We start from the raw sequence: 25,527 nt of genomic DNA on the forward strand, positions 1-25,527 counted from the left end.
TAGTCAGTGTGATCAAGGTGTGAAATCTGAAGAACAAAAATGGCTCTGAACATCCACTGAAGCATCTGGCAAATGGCTCTTTTTTTTTAGAGCCATATTTATATAGTTTACAAAATATAGTGATGTAATATATAGTCTGTTTTGCAATTTGGCAGGACGTTTTTTTTTTTTTTTTGCATGAATCGAGAAAAAACATTAACCTTTGCCTGTAACCCCAATATGCAGGAGAATAAATAGCCAGGGAACTACTGGTTGCAGCAACATGGTTGCAGTTCAGTCTGTGAACTCACCAAAAATAGCAAGGGGCAGGGATACTATATTCAGAATTCTCAGAAAGCATTTTGATATGTCAATCATAATTCTGTAACTTCTTGTGATGACGTAATCATTTCTAAAAGCCTCTATCCCAAACACCACTCACAGTTTCTGTGTTTAAGAGCCAAAATAACTAAAAGAGAAAGAACGAGCAGTTTTTATGTAATGTATAATTCATCATGTATGATACACAAACGTTTATGATACAATACAACCCCCTGCTTAAGAGTCCAAGGGGGTTGATGCCAGAGGTGGTGTGTGTGTATATAATCCATGATTTGGGGTTAGTCTTTGTGTGTTTGAGTGTGACAACAGTTTTATGTGTTGCTAAAATAAGTAATTTAAGACACTACTCCAGCAGTGTAATTTCCTTCCTCCTTTTGCGCTTTGTTCAGTTTGTGCACCACAGCTCCCCTAGTGGTTGCTCCACCAAAAAGCAGCCTGCGTGAAGTCATTATCCGTAATGGACGCATTCAAGAGGTTCAACTGGTGACTAAAAGGTGGCAGTCAGTAACCGCCCACAGTGTCCGTCCTCACCACCATTCACTACAATCGTACTGAAACTCGTCCGAGAGGGAAAAGAAGCTGTGTCAACCATCCAGTCTGTCCCATTGCATCTCGAGATAAAAAGTTCTCGCTTCCCAGCAGGCGAGTCACGAAATGACACAAACGTGTGTGTTTGTATACACTTCAGAGTTTGTATGTACATCTGCAAACTTGCCGATGCAAAACAAGGCTACAGCTGTACACCCATTAGGTAGGAGGGACAGAGTTGTGATGTGATTGACAGATGAGAGTCATGGTAAAGGCCGTGAAATAGAAAAAATAAATAAGAGTGCAGTAAAAAAAAAAACATGATGTAGTGTAAAAGAAGTTTGTGTTTGTGTGTGTATAAGCACGACCACACACAGCTGTGTGTGTACGTGTATGTCTGCGCAGTGGTCACAAGGCAAAGAGGAATCATAAAAAAATGTCAAAGTAATAAAAATGACGTTTTCAAAGGAGAAACAACCGTGACGCATGAAATGAGAAGGCCACTCTTCCACCGTGTGTTTCTGCAGTAAAAGACAGTCTTTTGAGTGTCTGAAAATATGAAGAAGGCAAAGATGGCTGCAAACAGAAACGGGTAGAGAAAAGACGAGAAAACAGACCATAAGAGACAGGTAGAGAGGGACAAACAGACAGACAGAAAGATAAGGTGAGAAAGAGAGAGACAGACAGTGAGAGAGACAGCTGATCGAGGTCTGTGCTCGCGCTGATCTGTCTCTTCCCCACGGGCCCTACTGGATGGTGACCGTGGTCATGGCGATGGCTTCCTGGATCTCCCGCACCATGAGGATGCGGGCCAGCATCTGCTCGACCTGCTGGCGGGGGATGGGCTGCGTGGAGTACCAGATGGGGCTGTTGGGCACCACCACGGGCTCGGGGGTCAGGTAGAAGGTGTCATTCCTGCCCTTCGCACTCTGAGGACTGACACGGAACATAGAATACAAGCTGGGTCAGAGCAGCCAAAAGCCTTACTAGCCTTACATGTTCTTTAAAAATAAAGAGGGTAAACAGACAGACATACACGAGTTACAAATAAGAAGCCTTCAGTAACCGCGGGTGTTCAAAAGCAGAGAAAGCTGAGAATGCCAGAGTTACTTATGTCTCCCCTTCATTGGTTTGTGTGGGTACCCCGTGTGGAGATAGAATGGAAATAACTTTTTGAAGAGACACGGCTCAATTCCTTACGGTGTGCAGTAACATTTGTAAGGGCAAATTAAGGCTGCCTCGTCTAATGAGCCTCGTTTAGCACTTCCGTCTGTGCAAGTACGGCAATCTAGCCTATTCTCATTTGTAGTTCGGACTTTGGATAAAAGCGTCTGCTAAATGCCTAAATGTAATTGTACATTTCTAGAGGATGTGTATGTGTGTGTGAGGGCATACCACTTGAAGAGGTAGAAGTCATATAGCTTGATCGGACAGCGCAGGGGGTTCTCTGGGTGCTCAGCCTGCTCTGCATACATGTCATCGGTCACTAGAGAGAGAGAGAGAGAGAGAGAGAGAGAGAGAGAGAGAGAGAGAGAGAGAGAGAGAGAGAGAGAGAGAGAGCAATAAGACTAGTGCTGTCAATATTAACACGTTCATTGTAGCGATTCATTTGAAATATTGAACACGTAATAAAACATTTTTTTTTTTTTTTTAAACTGAAATAATAATAAAACCCAGGCAGCTGCTTTAATTGCGTTAGCGTCAGTGTCAGAGTGAGAATCCCATAATGCCTGAATAGCCCATCTGCCACAGCCTGCCAGTATGCCCTTCCCTGGCCTGAGTAACTGAGGTGGGTGTGTGCCTCCTTTCTAGCAGTCAGCTGAAGGAACCTCCAGGCTTCTCAGAATCCATCTTTATGTAGGAGCAAAGGAAGCAGTTAAAAGTTTCACACAGCTATTTTAAGCACTTCAGCAGGGAAGGCTCACCCTCCAGCCAGCCCGTATAAAAAACTGACACTTTGTCTGTGTCTATATGTGTGTGTGTGTGTGTGTGTGTGTGTGTGTGTGTGTGTGTGAGAGAGAGAGAGATGACTATTATGAACCATTTTCGCAATATGATGTTAAGCAGCCTATGCATATATGTTCTTAAGTATCGGTACCGTAAATATCATATATACATGACATACATCCAATTAAAAGAGGCATCTACTTTATGTCTTTCCTAAAAAATCCTGAAGGACGTGTTGTTATGGCTCCTTACCTTTCTGTCCTAGATGGTGTGGGCCAGCCCCCCTTAAGTAGCGGATGCTGGTGCTCTTGTCTTTAGGGTTGGACGGGTTCTTCTTGGTGTGCCGGAGCACTCTGGAGAAGGCCACCTTCAGGTGCTGATCCACTGTCTTCAGCTGGAAGTACCTGACGGAGAGGATGTGTGTGAGGGAGAACATCAACTCAAAAGAAAAGCAGAACAAATGTGGTGTGTGCATGGTTTTTTTGGGTGTTGTTCAACAAGAAAATAGTGAGAAGAATGTGAGAGAAAAAAACAATGGATTTGGTAGTGGATGCCTTCAATAGATGAGCCAGAGTGGGAAAGAGATTGATGGTATTGGTGGTGTGAGTGTGTGAGTGTGTGAGTGTGTAAGTGTGTAAGTGTGTAAGTGTGTGAGTGTGAGAGTGTGAGAGTGTGTGAGAGTGTGTGAGAGAGTGTGTGTGTGGACGGATTATGAAACTATGGGCCCCTGGGCCTGGACATGTAAAAGGCCCCCTCCCCTTCGCGCAGATTTGAGTTGGTGAAAAGGAGGACACTTTGTCGCGGGGGGAGGGGGCGTGGCAGTGTATAGCATGCACTTTTTTTCAAAAAAACTTTGTTGCGGGGGAGGTCGGGGGGGCATTTGCATGTGAAAAATACGAGAAATATGGCAAAACTTCGTCGCGGGGGAGGGGGCGTGGTCGGGTAAAAGGTCGGGTAATCCTTCCCTGAGTGTGTGTGTGTGTGTGTATGTTATTGTGAGTGAGTGAGTGAGTGAGTGAGTGAGTATGAGCGAGTGAGCAAGTGAGGATGAGCGAGTGAGAATGAGTGAGTGAGTGAGTGAGTCTTACTTAGTGTTGAAGAACATTAGTGTGGTCAGTAGTGTGGAGGGGGAGTGGGCTCCCAGCTGTTTGCACTCCCACAACATCTCCTCAGTCACATGGCTGGGGATGATGTAGCCTAGCAGAGACAGAAACAACGCACACACTAAATCATCACTTAACATCTTCCACACTAATCGGTATGTAAAAACCACTCTGTTATTCAAGGAATGTTAGGCTAGATGTGGTTAGTGACTAGCAGCGAATCCATTAGCTTCATAGCGCAGCGTACTGAACAGGCAGTTAAAAAATTCCAATCATTTTCCAAATCGCTGGGCACTGGAAGTGGAAAATCATATTACTTCTGGAAAACTTCACTTCTGCTGGAATGATCAAAACATTTCTTGGAAACTACATCCAAAGCCCTAAGCATTTGCGTGCATGTGTGTGTATGTGTGTATGTGTGTGTGTGCATGAGCAACAAAGACAGCCTTACCTAGAGGATGTATGCTAGGTTTCCATGGCTCCAGTAACCTGTGTAGCCACTGATGGAAGCGTGCGTAGTACACGTCCGAAAACACATCGTCTACTCGGCCATTTTCAAAAAGATACTACAACAGGAGAGAAGCAGAGAATACATGATCACTCATGGATTCATGTCTATAACATAGTAAACACACTTAAAGATGACCTATTATGCTTTTTCCCCTTTCCTTAGGTGTGTTATATGGGTTTTGTCCATGAAAACGGTCTGCAGTCACAAAGCCCAAAGTACACACAAAAGGGAGTAACTTTCTTCCACAGAAACTACTTTTCTCAGCTGCCAGAAACGCCTCATTGGAATTCCAGCCCTTTTCCTTTGTTACAAGATTACGCAAATCTCGTAATTCAATCCTTATTGCATGCGTAGATGACCAATCACAGCACACTGGGCTCACAGAATAATGAGAAAAAGAATGTGATTTTGGAACACTGAAGCATGTAAATCTATTCTAGTAGACCCCAAAAATAAACACTGAAAATTAGCATAACAGGTCCTCTTTAAAAATAGGAGACTTTAGAGACAGGCAGTATACCAATATAAATTAGTGTGTGAGTATTGTGTGTGTGTGTGTGTGTTTGTTTACACAAGCCTCACCTTCTGTATACACAGAAAGACATAGTAGAGCACGTCTGCCTCATAGCTCTCCCCCTCGTGGCCTCGGGCCTCCTCGGTCATGAGCGCCAGCGCTACGTTCAGCTCCGCCACTGCACTCGACACCAGGTCCTCCTGGTACCGCAGGGGCTGACGGCCTACACACACAAACACACACACACACACACAGAATATTGAAAAGAAAATTAGTCCCTCACACTGTGATGGGGTCCGTAGACACACACACACTTTATCTGAACTTGCTTTGCTCATGTGGCACCAGTTTATTTTGAAGTAATCAGGTTATATATGCATTTGCTACCCTTTGGCACTATTCACTTTTCATTACTACATGTGTATGTGTGTGTGTAAGCGACTGTGTGCATCGGAGTACTCACGTCCGATAGGTGCTAGTTTGGAGGCCTGCTCCTTGTCCAGCTCTGCGTTCTTGCGCTGGGCCCAGAGCCTCCACACCTCCAGCCCCTCCTCAGGCTTCAGAGAGTTGGGCAGCATCAACTCGGGTGGGGCCTGTGGCTGGGCCTCCACCTCGGAGACCGTCACAGTCTGACCCTACGAGCAAGAGCTGTCAGTCAACACACTTGGCTAGTCATGACACCAGATTCAGTCGTTTCTAGTGGGCTGAGAACACTAAACATCGATAGAGTAAAATATACGACTCGTTACACCAACAGAGATTTCATAAGTGAGTAGTTCTAAACTTTTTGGCATTTTATTCATCTTGTTTGCACACTGCTTTTAATCATCTTCTTCCAGGTGTTCATGACAGGTCGTTTACAAACTGATTATCTACAGGTTTGTCTTATAACCCTTGCAATGCAGTGAAAAGTCATAAAAGGTCATTTTCCCCAGCACCACTCACTCACCTGTAAGTGTTGCTCCTGGACCCCTCCGCCCTGCGCCTGGATGATCTGCTGCTGCTGGGGGTCCCAGATCTGCAGCGACTGCGTGGCGTTGGAGTAGGCCCCGGTCACCGTCTGCACGGCCACGGGGATGTGGAGGTTGCCGTTCATGAACTGGGCGGGGAACAGCGTGTTGGCTAGCGTCTGCACCGTCTCCTCCTGACCCGCCACTACGCCGGAGACGGTTGCCGTGGAGACGGCCCCCGTCGCTCCCGTGGTGACACTGGCCACAGCCATCTTGAGCTGCTTGTCCTTGTCGTCGGCCATACTGTTGGGCGCCGTCACCTGCAGGGCGGCGGTGCTGTAGGCGTCCTGAGGGATGGCGATGTGGGTGATGCCCTGCTGCTGGGCCGGAGCGGAGTACACCGGGATGGTCCACGTCTCGCCTGTACACCGGAGACAAAGGAAGTTACACTTCAGGTCTGACTCTGCTTCTGGAGTTAGAGCAGGTAGTGTGAGGGAGAGTGTGTGTTTAGGCACGTAGCCTTGGTGGAAAAGACTTTAAGTCAACAGATGTGAACAGGCGTTCCTTCAGCTCAGAATCACTATCATACGCATTACATAGTAAATAGAATCAATATAGAGCTTGGTGAGGCCCACACATGTTTGTAATTTAGGTGTTTATGTGTCTGGTGTATACACACACTCAAACACACACACTCAAAAACACACACGAGGGGCTGTAAACTAAATAAAAATGTATATAGTTTCCTTTAAACTGCCATAACCTAAATCTATATATGGCTTTACAGAATGTTTTGGTCTTGTCCTTTAAGTCTTACTAAATGCTTCTGCCTCTTTGTAAAGATAAGAAAAACAACAAATAAATAGCAATCGCGGCTGCACATTTCAATGCCACAGCTGTCCTTTCTTAGTGTGACACCTCAGCGGTGTGTGTACCTGTAGGGCTGGTGATGGTGCCGGTGGCGCTGTACAGGTGGGTGCTGTCCACGGTCAGCAGGTCCGGCCGCAGGGACACATAGCTCTGCTGCTGCCCCTGAGGGATGGCCAGCACCGTGGCCAGCTGTTGCCCTGGCAATGCGTATGAGAGAGTGATGGGCAGGTCCACCTTGCGCTTCTTGGCTGGCTGGAGGACCCCCGCGGCTGACGCGGGCGTGGTGGCGATCCCAAGGGTCCTCCGGTCGGCCTCCCCGCGAGGAGAGCCCTGGGCTTGGATCTGAACGTCAGACAAGGCTCCTACCGTCTGGATCTGGATCTGCTGACCTCCAGCCACGGCTGCCGCCAACTGGGCTTGGATCTGAGGGAGGAGGAGACCAGAGAAGAAACAGGATAATACATTTGGGACTACATTTATATAACAATGCATATTTGAATCTCGTTAGAAGATGCGCGATAACCTCAGGTAGTTCTGGGTTATAGGTTAGCAGTTACATTTAACATACATTCATATTTTACACAAAGAGCATCATGACAATATATTATGACCTGTATGTGTGTGCATGGTTATTAAGTTCTACAATATATTAAGTATCGTATATATTTCAGTTTTGAGCTCACCTGTTGGTGCTGCTCCTCTGTGAGCTCATGCTGGATGAACTGTGTTGCTGTGGTAACACCCTGCAAATGCTGCTGGGAGGGGGAAGGCATCTGCAGCACCTGTCCTACCTGAGCCTGCTGGCCCTGAATCTGCACCTGACAGAGAGATAACGTGTTCAGGATTAGGTTTGGGGGAAAACAGCCTACCGGTTAAAGTGATGAATGACATTGATAGTAATGATATTTCCCATAGCATAACAAGCACCTCTGATCTAATCACAGATGGCACAAACCCACCTGTACTTGGATCTGCTGCTCGTTGGCCTGCTGCACAGCTGTGGTCATCTGCGGGGAGATCTGTGCTGCAGTTACCTGGGTGACTTGAGCTTGCGCCGAGGACACCTGCTGCTGTTGCGACTGCTGCACCTGAACCTGCAACGACCCAAGGGAGGACAGCAGTGAGGAGCCAAACACTCCACAGTTAAATCATAATCAGACGCCGTTCCTCTGTTTCTCTACTCATACAATTTACACTAAAAAATAACATTTAATGTTGATTAAGACACAGGTTGTACATGACTACTGTATACATAAAGTAGCACTGTGAACCTTTCACCTACAAGCGCTGGTCTTCATTTCCAATTAACAAATCTAAATAGTAGATTGTAATCCAACCTTCAGTGGCGACCACAAATGGTTGAGAGCATCCCTGCTTGACTGTGAAATCTACACATCCGTTCCAACGTTTGAATCTCTGTTAACTTGGTCTTACCGGGCACGCCAGCTCCAGAAGAGAGCCTGCCACTTCTGTGCTGTCCGTGTAGATGCAGTTGGCTCCCTGCTGGTACACCATGGTGTTGTTGTCGCCGCCCTGCTGGCTGAACTCCTGCAGTGCTTCGGGCCCCTTGTTGGCCAGCGACTCCAGGAACTCCTTCATGCGGTGCTGGGGAACGCTGCGCGCCTTAACGCGCACCAGCTCCTCGAACGACACGGTGCCCTCCATGGAGTTATTCATGGCCCCTCCCCGGCTGGCTAGGAAAACAGCACAGACCTGTCTGCAGACACACGCCGACATGCACACATATGGATAAAGTAGCATGGAATCAAAACACACATGCATATTGCACTAACGTCTAAAGACGTTATGGAAATCTCACGCAGAATGTGAAAATATCAAAATAATGTTGGGTCAGAATGTACAGGCAGACAAACACACATTCCAAACTGACATAGAATACCAATAAGAAGCACGTCCACTTCAAAATCTTCTCTCGAACACACAAGCACACCACACAACAACACAAGAGCCAAACATTCCGCATCAACTTATGCATTTCTGTATTGACATCAATATGAATACTGTACATTTACTGATCTGAAACGTAGCCATTAAGATGTTTTCAAGAAGCTGTCACAATAGTACAACATATGGCTTGAATTAGTGTGGCACCCACAGTCTATTTCCTGAGCGATAAGTGGGCTCTGTGCAAAGATCACGATGGGTAGTGGTGATCCTGTGCCAGACATTGCTGGAATGCACCATCATGTGCACATGCTTAAATGTATGAGTGATGCTCATTCTCTACTTGTGCTCATTCTCTCACATTCAAATGTAGGTCAGCATACCTACACTGAATATGATATCTTAAAGAGGACAGTGAAGTGAAGAGGAGAGGAGAGGAGAGAAAAGGCAGTGAAAGAGAAGGGAGATCAATACTTTGTGAGCCCTGTTAGGATAAGGCTGAAGTGAAAGGAATCGCCAGTCAAGGGGGAAAACAGGGCTTTCTGTCACGAAACAACTGCGGTTGGACCTTAGACAGGGGGCAATGAGTGGCATTACACAATAGCCATGGGGCTAAACTGACGTAAAGCGTGAGGGTGAACAGCTGCCCCTGGCTGTTATTGGATGGGAATGTATGATGTAGGTTGCACTGAGTCCGTTTTACATTTTAAAAGGCACCAGCTTCGCCTGTCAGGATTACTTCCTCAGGGGGTCTACTTTCTTCCGTTATGTTGACAACCTTTAGTCTGAAATACACGAAGCGACCTTAAATACTAGCAGGCCGAAGCTATTCCGCCAAAAGCAACACTTTTAAACGTTGCAAAAACTTAACACGTTATTTGCACACCACAGCAAGTACACGACATCAGTACAAAGTTTTATTTGACTGATATGCATATGAATGCGGCAAAAAGCTACTGTCCGTTGCAAATTAATAACGAATACTCTCCATTAAAGCCAGTGAAGCGTTTACATCAGGTAAAGGTGTCAGACTATTTTGAAAACTGAAAAAGCAGAAAAACAAAAATGAAACTAGAAAATGCATTTCCTGAAGGAAATACCAGTGCATGAAATGCAAAAGTTAAGAAAGGAAAAAAAAAAAGAAGAGTGAAAGAAGGAAAGAAGAGTGGAAGAAGAGTAAAAGAAGGAAAGAAGTGAGGAAGAAGGAAAGAAGAGTGGAAGAAGGAAAGAAGAGTGGAAGAAGGAAAGAAGAAAGGAAAGAAGAGTGAAGAAAGGAAAGAAGAAAAAGAAAGAAGAGTGAAAGAAGGAAAGAAGAAAGGAAAGAAGAGTGAAAGAAGGAAAGAAGAAAGGAAAGAAGAGTGAAGAAAGAAAAGAAGAGTGGAAGAAGAAAAGAAAGAAGGAAAGAAGAAAGGAAAGTAGAGTAAAAGAAGGAAAGAAGAGTGGAAGAAGGAAAGAAGAGTGAAGAAAGAAAAGAAGAGTAGAAGAAGGAAAGAAGAGTGGAAGAAGGAAAGAAGAAAGGAAAGGAGAGTGGAAGAAGGAAAGAAGAGTGGAAGAAGGAAAGAAGAAGAGTGGAAGAAGGAAAGAATAATATTCCTAGTTATACAGTTGAATGGAGAGGGACAGAGAGAAGAGGAGCCTTGGAACCTTGGCGCAGGTGTCAGTGAAGCACAGGTGCAAGTCAGTTTAATGACCCTATTATGATGTCATAATGGCCCAATGTAAGTCAATGGGAAAATTTGTATTCGTTTTTCTTTAATATCTTAAAAAGTATGAAGTTTAGAAAAATGATAAAAAAAATACAGAAAAATACATAGCATAAGTGTCCTTAACAAGACCTATGCAGCAAAGTTTGAACGAAGTTTCTACGTTAAGCGGTTCAAGCTGAATTAAGCGCAGAAGTCGGTAAAGAGAATAATAACTAGAAAATGCATTTCCTGAAGGAAATACCAGTGCATGAAATGCAAAAGTTAAGAAAGGAAGAAGAAAAGAAAGAAGAGTGAAAGAAGGAAATAAGAAAGGAAAGAAGAGTGAAAGAAGGAAATAAGAAAGGAAAGAAGAGTCGAAGAAGGAAAGAAGAAGGGAAGAAGGAAAGAAGAAAAGAAAGAAGAGTGGAAGAAGGAAAGAAGAAAAGAAAGAAGAAAAGAAAGAAGAGTGAAGAAAAAAAAGAAGAGTGGAAGAAGGAAAAAAAAAAAAAAGAAAAGTGAAAGAAGGAAAGAAGAGTGAAAGAAGGAAAAAAGAGTGGAAGAAGGAAAGAAGAAAAGAAAGAAGAGTGAAAGAAGGAAAGAAGAGTGGAAGAAGAGTGGAAGAAGGAAAGAAGAAAAGAAAGAAGAGAGAAAGAAGGAAAGAAGAGTGGAAGAAGGAAAGAAGAGTGAAGAAAGAAAAGAAGAGTAGAAGAAGGAAAGAAGAGTGGAAGAAGGAAAGAAGAAAAGAAAGAAGAGAGAAAGAAGGAAAGAAGAGTGGAAGAAGGAAAGAAGAGTGAAGAAAGAAAAGAAGAGTAGAAGAAGGAAAGAAGAGTGAAAGAAGGAAAAAAGAGTGGAAGAAGGAAAGAAGAAAAGAAAGAAGAGTGAAAGAAGGAAAGAAGAGTGGAAGAAGAGTGGAAGAAGGAAAGAAGAAAAGAAAGAAGAGAGAAAGAAGGAAAGAAGAGTGGAAGAAGGAAAGAAGAGTGAAGAAAGAAAAGAAGAGTAGAAGAAGGAAAGAAGAGTGGAAGAAGGAAAGAAGAAAGGAAAGAAGAGTGAAGAAAGGAAAGAAGAAAAGAAAGAAGAAGGAAAGAAGAAAAGAAAGAAGAAGGAAAGAAGAGTGAAGAACGAAAAGAAGAGTAGAAGAAGGAAAGAAGAGTGGAAGAAGGAAAGAAGAAGAGAAAGAAGGAAAGAAGAGTGGAAGAAGGAAAGAAGAGTGAAGAAAGAAAAGAAGAGTAGAAGAAGGAAAGAAGAGTGGAAGAAGGAAAGAAGAAAAGAAAGAAGAGAGAAAGAAGGAAAGAAGAGTGGAAGAAGGAAAGAAGAGTGAAGAAAGAAAAGAAGAGTAGAAGAAGGAAAGAAGAGTGGAAGAAGGAAAGAAGAAAGGAAAGAAGAGTGAAGAAAGGAAAGAAGAAAAGAAAGAAGAAGGAAAGAAGAAAAGAAAGAAGAAGGAAAGAAGAGTGAAGAAAGAAAAGAAGAAAAGAAAGAAGAAGGAAAGAAGAGTGAAGAAAGAAAAGAAGAGTAGAAGAAGGAAAGAAGAGTGGAAGAAGGAAAGAAGAGTGAAGAAAGAAAAGAAGAGTAGAAGAAGGAAAGAAGAGTGGAAGAAGGAAAGAAGAAAGGAAAGGAGAGTGGAAGAAGGAAAGAAGAGTGGAAGAACGAAAGAAGAAGAGTGGAAGAAGGAAAGAATAATATTCCTAGTTATACAGTTGAATGGAGAGGGACAGAGAGAAGAGGAGCCTTGGAACCTTGGCGCAGGTGTCAGTGAAGCACAGGTGCAAGCCAGTTTAGAGACCCTATTATGATGTCATAATGGCCCAATGTAAGTCAATGGGTAAGTCAATTAGTTTTTATTTAATATTTTAAAAAGTATAAAGTTTAGAAAAATACATAGCATAAGTGTCCTTTACAAGACCTACGCGCCAAAGTTTAAACGAAGTTTTTAAGTTAAGCGGTTCGAGCTGAATTAAGCGCAGAAGTCGGTAAAGAGAATAATAAGAAGTAGAAGAATAAGAAACGAAGGAATAACAATACAGGGCATTTCATGCACTAGAAGAAGAAGAAGAAGAAGAAGAAGAAGAAGAAGAAGAAGAAGAAGAAGAAGAAGAAGAAGAAGAAGAAGAAGAAGAAGAAGAAGAAGAAGAAGAAGAAGAAGAAGAAGAAGAAGAAGAAGAAGAAGAAGAAGAAGAAGCCTAGGAATAACAATACAGGGCATTTCATGCACTGTAATAAGAAGCCTAGGAATAACAATACAGGGCATTTCATGCACTGTAATAAGGGCCAAAATGACACAGTTTCCGAGAGTATTCCTCATCCTGGTCAAAACCATGCCAGAGATTATTACGGCAGGGAACGCTGCTTTCCTTTTGGTAAGAAAAAATGCGCGTTCTCGATAGCACAACGCCTCGGTAACGTTCTGTAAACAACACACGCCAACGAGAAGCTATGTGGCCGCCAGGGTAATCCAAATATAGTCCACTGTAAATTGTTCCATTTAAATGATTCGATCAGCGATTAAGGCACTGCTACGTAATTGTACTCAAAGTATCATCAGCTTCTCTCTCAGCAATGACGTCGGCAAGCTCGCTTGCAGGAATGCACGTACCACCTAATATAGGTGTTAGTTATAGGTTGCTATAACTGACTGCTGCTCATTCAATGCCGATTGCCTTTCCCACAATTATTAATAACACTGATTGAATTTCCCAGAGATATGCACATGTGTGTCGACTTGAACGAGTGGCCCTCGTTATTATATAATTTTGCATCAACAGTGACAGAAATCGACAGTGATAGGAGCGCAAACACACTTGTACGGACGTGCAGACAGAGCAACCTCAACCTCACTTGTCATGAGTTGCTCTATAGCGGGAAGAGTAACCAAAAAAGCCGATAACTCTAATTACATATTTCATAATAGTAACGTTAACCATATCCAAAGTCGTTGGCTACTGCGTTTAACTTGCATCAAATGAGAGCTGCAAATATGTCTGGCAAATTAGAGTAAATTGGCTATATCGACACCCGGCACTTTTAACAAATGCGAGACGTCCTTAAAATTACATGGATTATTGCCGAGCAACCATAGGCTGACTGCCTATGGTTGCTCGGCAATAATCCATGTAATTTTAACATCCACAATTTGTGACATCTACAGTTAGATGTGGTCTTGACGCCTGCCTGACATCTATAGGGAAAGTTCAATCTCAAACAAGCATCTGTGCCAGAGAGGTGGTGTTATATGCTGAACTACGTGTATTAAATGGACGAGACGATAACATTACAGGAAAGTACGCTTGTATTAGACAGACCATTCCCCCAATGCTCTTCATGTAATTTCGGGCTCGTCCCCAAAAACCCCCTCCCCTTACAGAGCGCGTCTCTGCCTTGCAACTACAGATTGAAAAACTTCAACAGCCAGGCAGCAACCGTAAAATGCATCCACAGCAGCATCTATTAACGTTACTTGGCATTAAAATTGATGGCTACAGCATTTCTCATTATTATGAATTAAGCACAATGACCTCAATTCTCATGATTCCAGTGACTTCATTGCAGCTGGTAATATGCCATATGGCACTGAATTAAAGTCTATATCTAGCTAGACATCGCTGGTTTACTGTCTAAAGAAATCATCAGCATAACTGTGCCGAAATTAGCTAGATTGCTATCTAGTTATCCTACCTCTGTTTCCAGGCCTGTCCGTTTTGTTCTTCTCCCTCTGTCTTTACTCTAGACACGCTTGATCGTGTCCGATTGAGTAAAGGAAAACAAAGACGCTATTGTTGTGTTACTCTGTGTTGTGGACGATTGCAATTACTCCAAATATAATCATCAAATTGCATTTTTTCTTCTTTCTTACACACACACCTCTCTGGGCACCATCTTACAAGTACCCTCCGACCAATCCGATAGCGTTCAGGCACGGGCTGTTTGTATCGCGAGATTGCGAAACAACGATTCCTGCGTGCTTTAAAGGAGACAAGCGTGTTTCCCAAGTGTCAAGAATGATGATGACAAAAGTTCAGCTGAAGCAATCCTAAGTTAAGACATTGCTTTAAAAAAAAAAAAATAAACAACTGAATGAAATGGCCAATCTATGTTCAAGATAAACAATATCAGTTCTTCGAGGCATACATTACTTTTGCGTGCGTGTGCCTTTAAAACAGAGAACTGTGCCGTTCCGCCTTAAAGAACCAGCCATGTGCGACAAAAACCCTCCCCGTTTCTTTCTCAACACACTGCTTCGCAGTGCAGTTAAGGAGGACCGGCGGAGATACTGTGAAAACCAGAGTTTGTTACTTCTGAGATGGGAAGGGTTAGTTCTCATATACTTTTAAACCGTCGCGGTCCCTTGACTGAGGTCATGCTGACAGCGGTGTTCGGTAGCCTACTCAGAGCTTATCAATGTAGTACACACCAATAAGTTCTGATGCTAGACAGAAGTTTTGCGATTGTTCGTTTGAAATTATGCATTTCAGGGAGAATGTGAATTTGTTTGAATGTTAAGTGTAGTAGCAGCTGACCCAACCTTCACTGATAGACAAGGAGACATTTAAGTGTTTTACTTAAATATACAATTTTATTATTCAAGATGTTTGGAAAATTGCTTGCAAATCACCTTCTCTATGGCTATTAAACCCTCTCATTGGTGTAACAAGGTCTGAAGAGGGTGACCATGTTTGTAGAAAAGATCCTTTGCCGGCATCTCCCCTGCATGTAGCACCAGTGCAGGATAGCAGACTGCAGTTTGGTGTGGTTCCCCAGGTGCAGATGCTTACAAACCCACAGTCTTCCCTTGTTGCTCACTGGCTGCAGATGATCCAAGCATCTTTCAATCAAATCTTCCCAGGATCTTCTTTTAGGGTGACAGTTCTATTGAATACCAGCTGTAGGGGGAACACAATTGTTACTACTGGGCTTTTGTGCAGAGGCTTTCAACCTTTTTGGGGCATAGGCACATCAAAGGTCGAACCAGAATGTCAAGGCACCGATTGATTATGAAGAATGTCACACACAGAAACTATTAGTGAGATTTTGACCCGTATTGCACTATAGTTAACAGTCATATAATTATCACCAAATCACATCAACCAGCAATCACATTATTTAGTTAAAATGCATTGCCTTGCATAGGAGCAAGAACAACAGCAACATACTCAGCAAGAAATCTCTCCATTACATCAATTCAAAATGTAAAAAGTAGGCGACTGGGATTATGTGACGTATCCTAGCAATCATTGACGGTCCCATAAACCTTTGCTCGCACTGCCTTCGCTGGTTATACAATAATAATCCTCCTCCCCGTACCTACATTTCAAAATCAAACTGAGAATGGGACATTTAGATAAAACATTTTTTTTTTAAAGTTGTAAATAATTGACTACATATTTAATTAAGAAGTGTCATTGGTGTATTTAAATATACTATTTCATGAGCCTGTATTTAAAAAAAAGCATGAGGTTCGTTCTTCCACGGCACAACAGTGTTGAGAACCACTTGCTTTGTGTTTTCTGCATCCGTCAAATGCATTTGCCTGGATGATAAAGAGCCCTTCCTTGCTCTTGTCCTTGCTGCTAAGTCTCACCTTCTGGGGCGTGCTGTCTGGGTCGATGGAGAAATAGCCCACTCTCTCAAACTGGAACTTATCAAAGACCTTCGCGTTTGCCACAGACTGGTCTACTAAGGCACTGCTGATAACTTGCAGGGAATTCTGAGGGAGGAAATCAAACAAGGTTATTGTAGATCACACAAAATAACACTTCAATTTAATGAAATCTATGATGAAAACATGGGGACATTTCAGAGCAATGGTGTCAAGAGGGAGAAACAGCGAGTGTGGACTAGAGAAAAAAAAAAAAAAAAGACTCACTGGGTTGATGTCAGTAAGGAAGCCACCTGGCACCTCAGCCGAGTCTTCTGGGTTTTTGTGCAGGAACCTGGTGACAGAGGAACAGTGGTCAAACATTCACTGACTCACTCATGCTTACACAGGTCCTAACGTTTTTCCAAATACCAACACATATAACACTCACAGTCGCTCATAGAGGCGCACTTCACACTCCAGAGGCTGGCTGACCCAGTGGATAAAGGCCTTTGGCTTCTCAGCTGAGTCCGTGGTGGAGCAAGTGACCTCCAGCTCAATCACCTTACCACTGGCGTCCTTGGAGACAAGGAAAGACAGGGTGAGACACCAGATTAGTAGACAGTTGAGTGTATATCTGAAAAGCTTGTTCAGGATCATGTCAATGCACCCAGGCGTAGTGAAGAGGGCATCTCGTCTCACCTTGATGACACGCTTCACCGAGATGACGTAGCCGGCATGCCTCAGGCCCACAGGCTGGTCAGGAGACAGACGCTTGTAGCCCTTCTCCATCACCTGCAGGTGGCAGTGGTGAGGAGTAAGATATTGAAAAACACAATAGAAGAAACACATACACACTTGCTTTCAAATTTTAAATGCATATATTCTACACCAACTACAGTTCATGGATAGTCACAGGAACAACACATATATAAACACAAAAGTCCACACTCATGTAACCAAACACATAGAGCACACCTCTCTGAAATCACTCTGCTCAATGTAGACGACTCTTGAGAAGGGCACCATATGGCTGCCCTTTTCCTCATCTGCAGGGAAGTCAGGAACACGTACTGCCATCTGAGAAAGAGAGCAAGAGAAATGCAGAGAGAGATGAACACACACACACACACACATACATCCCAAATCAAAGGGAACTGTTGCTCTCTTCATTCATTTCAGAGATCTCTTTCTGAGTGTTTTCTCCAGGTAGTATCAACCTGGCCTGTTTGTATTTTATGTATCTGTGAGTGGAGTTTGTGTGTGTGTGTGTACCTGTGAGTTAGCAGGCAGGTTCGTTATGGTCACTTTGAGGGGCTCCAGCACAGCCATGATGCGTGGGGCCTGCTCGTTCAGCACCTCCCGCACACACGCCTCCAGCATGTGGGGCTCCATGGTCACCTGGGCCACCGTCACCCCCACCTGGAATGAGAGGGGGAAACAAAAATCACTCCAACCTGCTCCTTCCTTCTGTGCTTTGCATCCTACAGTCCACATTTCTTTCTCTTTACAGCCCTTCCATATTGACTCCTTTCCTAATGCTATTGTATGGAACAAATATTACATTGCTTCAGATAACCGGCTTATTTTGAACAGCTACATGGTAGTAATGGAATGGATGCAATCTCTGAGAGCTTCTTCAGAGTTTTTTTTTTTTTTGCAATCTGTGAGAACTCTTTGTAAGCCCCCCATGTCTCTGTTGCCGCTCCCCCCAGTCTTACCCGTGCACAGAAGTTGTTGATGGCCTGTGGAGGGAAGCCCCTTCTCCTGAGAGCGGTGAGAGTGAAGAGACGTGGATCATCCCAGTCCCTATAACATACAAATCAATTGGTTAGTCCCCATAAATCACTCCTACACACAAATACAAAAATAAATTACCCATAAAATACAAATGCAACCACCAAATCCCCACAAACAAGAATTCAACCAGTGCCTGACAGTATTTAAATAAATGGACTTAAAAACTGCCAACAGCAAGTCAGTCCTATCCTATAAATGTCAAATTTAGGAGTCTCTTTTTTGGGTGTATATGTTGCAGGAAAAAGCTGCTGTGGCAAGTACTGTAGCAGTTACAGTGCGTTGCTTACCTGACAACTCCCACCTCTACCAGCTTGATGATTTTCCTCTTAGAGACGACAGTGTACGTAAGGTTGAGACGGCCATACTCCCACTGCACAGGGCAGTACACATCCAGAGTATTGCACAGCCAGTAGTATGACGACCGCCTACAGTGCACACAAGCAAATAGGACTTGACTCATGCGTATAGGATCTCATCTGTCAATGATGCTCATAAATATGCTGGAATTGAATTGAATGGGCCATCCCATTGTTGGAGGTCCGATATTTCTTGATAATGACTGCTGATAATGACTGCTGAAAATTAATAATGACCGTTGCCATTGGCAACTGGTTTTGTGCTCCTGCCTCAAACCTTTCATATCATTCTGCAAGTAGTTTATTCATTTATCGTAACAGAAATCCATTGTATATGAAGTCAGCAGGTAATACGTTGCTATGCAACACCTTCAATTTTAAAGAGGGACTATTTTTCTCTGTGAAACTCTCCCATGAAACTACAATACAATTTTTAAGAAGCTACATTTCCGGCCACTAACCGTATATTAAGTGGACTAATGTATAGTCCATTGTGTGTCGGGTCCCGTTTATCTTTTTTGTATATATTTTTTGAGAATGACCAGTGGACTATACATTATCCCCTACATATTTTTCCGTCTTTGGTCAACGATATACACACCAATAGTTTGAAAACAACAAAATTGCATTGTGAGTAATGACTATATTTCATATCACATAATATAGGAACTGATGGTCAGACGACAAGTCACAGACTTGTAAGAAATTACAGTATATCCTGTGAGTGAACATAAGATTCATGATCAAGCAGCTGCTCTGACCACTAAAGAGTGGCCAGCATAATATCCAAAATGGTAATCTTATCATGGTAACAGAGGAATTTGGATTTGCTCAGACTTCTGGGGTCAGGAAGTAAACTGAGTTGTGACTGACTGCAACTAATCATAGTATGGGAATGGGGTAGGCCCTTGAGAACCACCTCAGGCAGCAGGTCATAGAAACCTGATTATCATACAGAACAGGAAAAGATTGCCAGACCTGTTTGCATTAGAAGCTTGACTAATTTACATTAAAAGCCTACGAGGTGTCTTAAACAGTATATATGGCTAGAGTTGGAGATGTTAGATCTGCACCGCTGAATTCTGAGTATGTTCCACGTGCTTCGTTACTGCACTTTACTGGAATAAAGACAGATTGCTGCATCAACTGCAAAAGAAACTTCCTTTTTTCTTACGGACTCTTTCCAATGATCTAAGACAGAGGTCGCCAACCTGTCGATCGCCATCGACGTGTCGATCTCGAAGACCTTCCCTGTCGATCTCCAAAATTATAACTTTTTTAAATACAGAAAAAAAAAGAATTTAACATTTTCTGAAGTGTCTTCTGAAATTTTTTCTATTTAAATCCGAGGATGTCCGTAGAGTTGATGTGAATGTAATCACCAACGATTTCTCACAAATTTAGCCCTTCCCACTAAATGCCCCTTCTAAAGCAGCTTGCACACTGCCCCGACAAACGCCAACATTCTCCAACAAACGCCAACAAACACCAACAGTTGGGTCAGCGTGCGCCAGCATTTGGTGTTTGTTGGTCATTGTCGGGTACTGTCAGGAGAGTTCAACATGTTCAGTCGGATTGGGTAAAGTTGCAGAATGTCTGCCCAATGAAGAGAGATTTCCAACATTCTGACAGCTCGCAACTAGGCTCAACTCGCGTGCATAACATCCTCGAGCTCTCTTGGATGTCGTTGTTATGTTGGTTATCGGCCAATTTGTTAAAAACGATATTCTAAGTCTATTTATAGATTAACGTTATGTATTAGCTTACCCAAACAAACGGTTTTCCAGACAGATATTTGTCTATTTTAACTTCTACGACTCGTTCAACACTGCAACGTGTTTCTAAATATTAATATTAATGTTAAAGGTGACACGTTACATGAGTACGTTTGCGCTTATGTTAGTTATCGGCCACTCTTACTTCGTTCCAATTACCCCGTTGGTTTTCGAAATATTAATATGCACGCATACTGTCGTATTAAAAGTTTTGGCACCCCTCTGAGGCTGCATGATAATTTACTCTGTCTTCCCAAAAAAAAGATCACAGTGGTATATTATTCATTTTCTAGTTAACACTGAGTACTGGGGTGCTTTCCAGACAAAGATATTTAGTGTAACAGTATTTAATTGTGTGAAATGAAATCAAATGTGAAAAATAGGCTGTGCAAATATTTAGGCACCCTAATCATTTTCATGATTTGAATACCTGTAACTACTCAATACTGAATAATTGCAACACATAATTAGTCTGATTAGCTTGTTAAGCCTTCAATTCCATAGAAAGGTGCATTCAATCATTAGAAAAACTATCTAAGGTAGCCAATTGCAAGATGTGCTTCTCCTTGATTCTCCTCTGAAGAGTGGCAACATGGGGGCCTCAAAACAACTGTCAAATGATCTGAAAACAAAGATTGTCAGTGTTGTGTTGTAACTTCAGTTGATAAAATAAAGCAGTTCATATCCAACCTGCTCATTGCAAATGTGTTTTTTCTTGTTCATATTGTGTGCGGTTAACAAATATTTTCCTTTTTATGTTGCACTGAAATAAAGTGATTTAGTGTGTTCTTGGTCACATCAATTTGAAATCTGGACCAAAGTGTTTAATTTCATTCAATTACAATTAGGCTAAGTAAAAAGTTAAGTTGTAAGTACAGTCTGGAGTCTGGACAGTCTTTTTCTCTCAACGCCTCAATAGGTAGATCTTGCCTGTCACCACGGCAGAGGTTGTGATCTTTGGCCAAAAAAGGTTGGTGACCACTGATCTAAGACATTGAACAGTACTCGACTATGAGTTCATCAGCAGTTCATGTCCGCATTGTTGTCAGTTCATCAAGACATGAGAACAGCTGTATAGTTTTAAGGGTTGGCTGCCTTCTGTTTGGATTTAGCTAAAAATAGTATCTCATCCATAAATACTTCTCTCATCTTTATACGAAGAGAGACTTTACTGCAACCAGTGCCAGTAAACATATGGAACACCATCATCAAGTGACTCGTTGGTGAGACCACTACTACACAACTACTATCTGCACTACTCCAAAGCAAAGGCAAAATGATCAAAGGACAATATGCAGACTCATACACAGAAGCATGCCAGCCACACTGCCTCACCTGGCCTGGAACTCTTTGGTGCAGAGAGAGTGTGTGATCTGTTCGATGGAGTCACAGAGACAATGGGTATAGTCGTACGTTGGATAGATGCACCTGAAAAGGAAGCAGACAGAAAACAAACCTTTTTAGGGTTTTGAAACGTACAAAGATAAAGCCGCGCTAAAGATAATACAATTTGTCAGCCCCTTTCTATGACGTGAGCATTCTAGGCATTATATACGTTATAACCTTTACATACGGTCCCAGCCATTATTTCAGGGCTTCGATATCTCCATTCCGACTTTAAAACAATATAACTGTTCTTTAAGTAGATATGTGTGTCACTGGTACTCTAAATACATATTCCAGGTGATGTGTGTACCAGGTGTCTCCTGTCCTGTGATGAGGGGTATATTTGATGCGGTACGCCACAGGGTCCATCTTGCCATCCTCCATGACCATCTTCATCCTCAGCGTGGCCTCCCCCTCGGCAAACATGCCCGTCTTCATCCTGCGAAAGAGTATCAAGGACTCCTCCACCGGTCGCTCGCGCCAGGGTGATGCCGGTGCATTGTGCCCCTTCAGTTCCTCTCCGCGCTGGTGGCAGATGTATGCTTGGCCCCTGGGAGAACAAAAACACTATGGCTTAGACAGGCATGCATGAAGTACAAAGAGAAATAGGGAAACATGCCATGACATGAAGGCCTCATCAATAGAATCAACATCATAGCATGACAGAGAACAACAACATTGTGTGTGTGATTGTGAACGGTCACCTGCGAATGAGCTCCTCTGCCCAATCATAGAGCTGCTGGAAATTATCAGAAGCGTGTGTGATGGCATATGGTGTATAACCTAAGAAAAGACACACACACACCTCTTTTAATTTGGTGTCCACAAAATACCAAGCTGTGCTTTTAAAACATATTCTGGCATTAAACAGTTAACTTGATTTTTTTCTTCGTTTCTTTCTTCTGATAAATGTGAATATTGAGAAAAATATTTAAAAAAAAAGAACAGAAATTCATACCCAGCCACTCCACCATATCCCTGATGGCAGTGAAGTATTTCTCTTCTTCTTTCTCTGGGTTTGTGTCATCATAACGCAGGAAACATATTCCACTGTTAGACTGTAGGGGGAGATTAGTACAGCACTGAGGACGATGGTAAGAGTTGGAGCTTTACACTATGTAGCAGAGCAGACTGAAGTGCGTCTGTGCGTCTGTGCGTCTGTGCGTCTGTGCGTCTGTGCGTCTGTGCGTCTGTGCGTCTGTGCGTCTGTGCGTCTGTGCGTCTGTGCGTCTGTGCGTCTGTGCGTCTGTGCTTGTCGCCATACCTTTGCAAAACCAAAATTGAAGTTGATGGCCTTGGCGTGACCGATGTGGAGAATACCATTGGGCTCTGGGGGGAATCGAGAACGGACCTAAGAAGAAAAGTACAGCAAGGTGTCTCATATATTAACTAGAAACAAGTGTGGGCATCTCTAATGGTTCTGACACACACACACCTGTCCATTCGTGATCTCCAGGTGCTTCTTGAGCAAGCTCATGGTATTGGGTGTGACAACATATCCCTCTGTCTTAAAGTTCTCACCTGTGACAATATGACACATGGCACTGTAAGATTGAGGTTAAGGCAGGAAGAGAAGAAGTTAATAAAGACCCTATGCAGATCATCTCACCTGGCTTATGGAACTTCAGAGCCTCTCCTCTCAACTGATCCATGAGTGACTTAGCCTCCATCTTGACATCCCCTAAACACACACACACACACACACACACACACACACACACACACACACACACACACACACACACACACACACACAGAGCGAGGGAGTGAAAATATAGAAAAAAAGGTGACCTACATTATCTTTATTGCGGCTTATCAAGAAGCTCTTTTCTCCACTTGGCTCACCATTTACATTCACTTCCACATCCTGCTTCTCCTTCTCTGGCGCCTTGGCTTTGGGAGCCTGTAACACACACTAGAGGTCAGGCCTCACAGTCTCAGAAGTCCACACAAACCCACCACCCAATACTGACCTTCCCTGATGAAACTTTCAACAGCCAAATGGTACAGTTAAAAACTTGGGGCGTGTCATACCATTTCGTACAGAAAGTCAAGGACAACAGATAGGCAGAGAAGTTTCATTCTTACGCCTTTTGCTTTTGCTTTCTCTCTTAGAAGCAGAGACGCTTTATGATAAGACAAGAGAATTTTTTCCTCTTGTTGACTTCACCATAATATCAGTCTGCAACACTCCCGAAACTGCAAGTATCTCATGTAACCGTTTTAGGATGTTCTACATTATAAATATATGAAGATGAAAGTGAGTTGAGAGGTAGGATGACTGATAGCATCAGTGTTGTTGCCCTGAACCATAGCCCCAACCCAACCTGTCTGGCCAGAGTTCCAGATACCAAGTAGTCTGCCTACTCAGGCTCTCACCTTGGGCTTCTTCTCCAAGTCTGCTTCAGTCTTTGGGCCCAGGAGATGCAGGACCTGTTAAAAAAAAAAGAGAAAAAATTAACAGTGCTCAGATTATGAATTATACAGTCACACACACACACACACACACACACACACACACACACACACACACACACACACACACACACACACCTGCATGTCCACTTCGTTTTTAATGATCTTCCCATCAGCCCACTTGAGGCCAGCCCGGGCTTCACCTGTAAGACAGCTCGTTATTGTATTGCCATCATCCTACAAACACAAATGGGCATATCAAGATGAAAGGAAAAACCCAAGCAGTTGCTGTTCCTGTTTTAAAATGAGTACGCAGTGAAAGAGCTCACCCATGAGAAGGCCCATATTGAAGCGGTACCTCTCTTCATGCAGCTGTTTTTGGTGCTTCTTGATCACCTGCTCGACCTGAAGGAGATGGAATGAAAGGGCATGAGTGTGAGACACAGAAAGAAAGAAAGAAAGAAAGAAAGAAAGAAAGAAAGAAAGAAAGAAAGGTTAACATTTAGCAATATGGACATATGAGTGAGAAAGTTCAATGTTGACTAACTTACCGCATCTTCAATCTGCTCAGGAGTGATGACTACACCCACACCACAGCAGGACTCAAATGCACTGTGGTCTAAGGGGTCTTGAGGGTGGCTCTTCACAAAATCCAATGCAGCTGTGTGAACGATCACACACACAAGAATAAATCACTTTTTAGAGAAGAGTGAGGCAGCTTATGGAAGGGCTCTTGGAAGTTTGATCAGAAGTCTGAATACATTTCAAGATATCTGGCTGTGTGTGTGTGTGTGTGTGTGTGTGTGTGTGTGTGTGTGAGTACCTGAAAGCTGTAATTCGGAGGTTATCTTCCGTTTGGCGATGTATTCTGTGAGGACGCCTAGACGCTGTGTATCCTTGAGACGTGAAGCCATGCTATACAGAAGGGTCCCCATGGCCTTATCAATTGCCACAGACCCCACCACATTCTGTGCCTAGTTCAGAAATACAGATGACTAAATATTAGCTTAATGCATAAAGCACTGATACATGTTTTAAAAGTACAGAACGCCTTACAAGGGCATAATATTGGTAAGCTTGGCGGAGTTTATAGAATTTCAAAAGGTTATATTTGACTATGAACAAAACAATAACTTTGCAAAGACTTGGAGCTACGAAAGCTGAACACGTCAGCTGACACTTGAAGGACCAGGTTGGAACACGCACAGAGCTAAATTACTATCGGTACTCAGCTAGTAGGCAAGCTAGCTAGCTAGGAAGCTAAGCTAGCTACCCTAACTGAGTCCAGCTTTCTCCTTACCTGGGCAATAGCATCCTTCAAAGTCGAACTGAGAGCTTCATTTTTAAGTGTTTCTTTGGCTTTCTGTTCGCTAAGCCCAAGAGACACAAATAGTGTGATCAGATCCGCCATGTTTCACAGAACACCACACGCCTAGTTATCTAGTCGGCCAGCGTGGGGAACAGACACTTTACGATAGGGCGGGACTACAATCAAGGAAACAGCTCAACGCTCCAATCATGCAGCCGAATGCTCAGGTTGGGACGGACTTATGAAAACTTGCTGATAAATTGCGTCAGTCGCTACTCTGTCACATTGTAAAACATTGTTTATGTAAGTAACCAATGGGTTTCCGTATAGATACCGCCCGCCTCTAAAACCATATAAAATGTTTCACTCATGCCAATGGTAAATGAATGACACATTAACATGCACTACCTACAGGAGGCCTACCTTCATGTTGATTGCGGTTGCAAAGAATAATAGCGTAGGCAAACACGGTCACCAGGTCAGCAACTTTACAAAGTGTATAATGCAAATGTATGCATTCATCAGTGAGGACACAATTTTAAATATTAGGCACAATAAAACCAAGACTAAACCTTACCCATAC

At 43.1% G+C, this 25,527-nt stretch overlaps 3 protein-coding genes across 4 annotated transcripts; 1 reads left to right on the forward strand and 2 right to left on the reverse strand.

The window, feature by feature from the left end:
• Positions 1 to 467: 467 nt before the first annotated feature.
• On the reverse strand, positions 468 to 14,741 carry LOC105899076 (transcriptional regulator QRICH1). 2 transcript variants are annotated; one of them, XM_012826211.3, is made up of 13 exons: positions 14,004 to 14,741; positions 8,179 to 8,461; positions 7,704 to 7,838; positions 7,428 to 7,562; positions 6,810 to 7,167; positions 5,874 to 6,295; positions 5,388 to 5,559; positions 4,993 to 5,147; positions 4,351 to 4,465; positions 3,885 to 3,993; positions 3,049 to 3,200; positions 2,245 to 2,335; positions 468 to 1,785 (listed from the first exon to the last, which is right to left on the reverse strand). In XM_012826211.3, the coding sequence occupies exons 2-13, from the start codon at positions 8,419 to 8,421 to the stop codon at positions 1,596 to 1,598; spliced, it is 2,277 nt and encodes a 758-aa protein (XP_012681665.1). In that variant the 5' UTR covers positions 8,422 to 8,461; positions 14,004 to 14,741; the 3' UTR covers positions 468 to 1,595. The 2 variants fall into 2 exon arrangements, with proteins under 2 accessions (XP_012681665.1, XP_042563569.1); XM_042707635.1 differs by lacking the exons at positions 468 to 1,785; positions 2,245 to 2,335 and adding an exon at positions 2,381 to 2,700 and having other exon boundaries at positions 14,004 to 14,740.
• On the forward strand, positions 9,928 to 12,501 carry LOC116220307 (protein PXR1-like; the record flags this gene model as incomplete). The annotated part of the gene is made up of 7 exons (XM_031566239.1): positions 9,928 to 9,976; positions 10,765 to 10,849; positions 11,017 to 11,036; positions 11,414 to 11,629; positions 11,672 to 11,686; positions 11,736 to 11,881; positions 12,376 to 12,501. Coding segments are annotated over 7 exons (657 nt in total), but the record flags the coding sequence as incomplete, so codon positions are not given.
• Positions 14,742 to 14,879: 138 nt separating the features above from the next.
• qars1 (glutaminyl-tRNA synthetase 1) lies at positions 14,880 to 25,165 on the reverse strand. Its single transcript, XM_031566237.2, has 23 exons — positions 24,936 to 25,165; positions 24,459 to 24,609; positions 24,187 to 24,296; positions 23,965 to 24,040; positions 23,774 to 23,838; positions 23,600 to 23,653; positions 23,066 to 23,123; positions 22,830 to 22,901; positions 22,656 to 22,741; positions 22,485 to 22,571; positions 22,179 to 22,278; positions 21,925 to 22,003; positions 21,531 to 21,770; positions 21,170 to 21,262; positions 17,991 to 18,128; positions 17,625 to 17,712; positions 17,179 to 17,325; positions 16,882 to 16,983; positions 16,606 to 16,698; positions 16,355 to 16,482; positions 16,192 to 16,258; positions 15,907 to 16,032; positions 14,880 to 15,208 (listed from the first exon to the last, which is right to left on the reverse strand). Exons 1-23 carry the CDS (start codon positions 25,044 to 25,046, stop codon positions 15,158 to 15,160), a joined length of 2,322 nt encoding a protein of 773 aa, XP_031422097.1. The 5' UTR covers positions 25,047 to 25,165; the 3' UTR covers positions 14,880 to 15,157.
• Positions 25,166 to 25,527: the final 362 nt, after the last annotated feature.

Source organism: Clupea harengus, chromosome 4 (assembly GCF_900700415.2).
Source record: "Clupea harengus chromosome 4, Ch_v2.0.2, whole genome shotgun sequence".
NCBI classification, from domain to species: domain Eukaryota; kingdom Metazoa; phylum Chordata; class Actinopteri; order Clupeiformes; family Clupeidae; genus Clupea; species Clupea harengus.

Coding starts and splice junctions, on each gene's coding strand:
- LOC105899076 (XM_012826211.3), bottom strand. CDS start 8,421: ATGAATAACTCCATGGAGGGCACCGTGTCGTTCGAGGAGCTGGTGCGC. Junction 5,148..5,387: donor CAAACTAGCACCTATCGGAC/GTGAGTACTCCG, acceptor TTGTGTGTGTAG/GCCGTCAGCCCCTGCGGTAC. Junction 2,336..3,048: donor ACACCATCTAGGACAGAAAG/GTAAGGAGCCAT, acceptor CTCTCTCTCTAG/TGACCGATGACATGTATGCA.
- qars1 (XM_031566237.2), bottom strand. CDS start 25,046: ATGGCGGATCTGATCACACTATTTGTGTCTCTTGGGCTTAGCGAACAG. Junction 22,742..22,829: donor TCTGAAGTTCCATAAGCCAG/GTGAGATGATCT, acceptor ATATTGTCACAG/GTGAGAACTTTAAGACAGAG. Junction 16,033..16,191: donor TCCTTACTGACATCAACCCA/GTGAGTCTTTTT, acceptor TTCCTCCCTCAG/AATTCCCTGCAAGTTATCAG.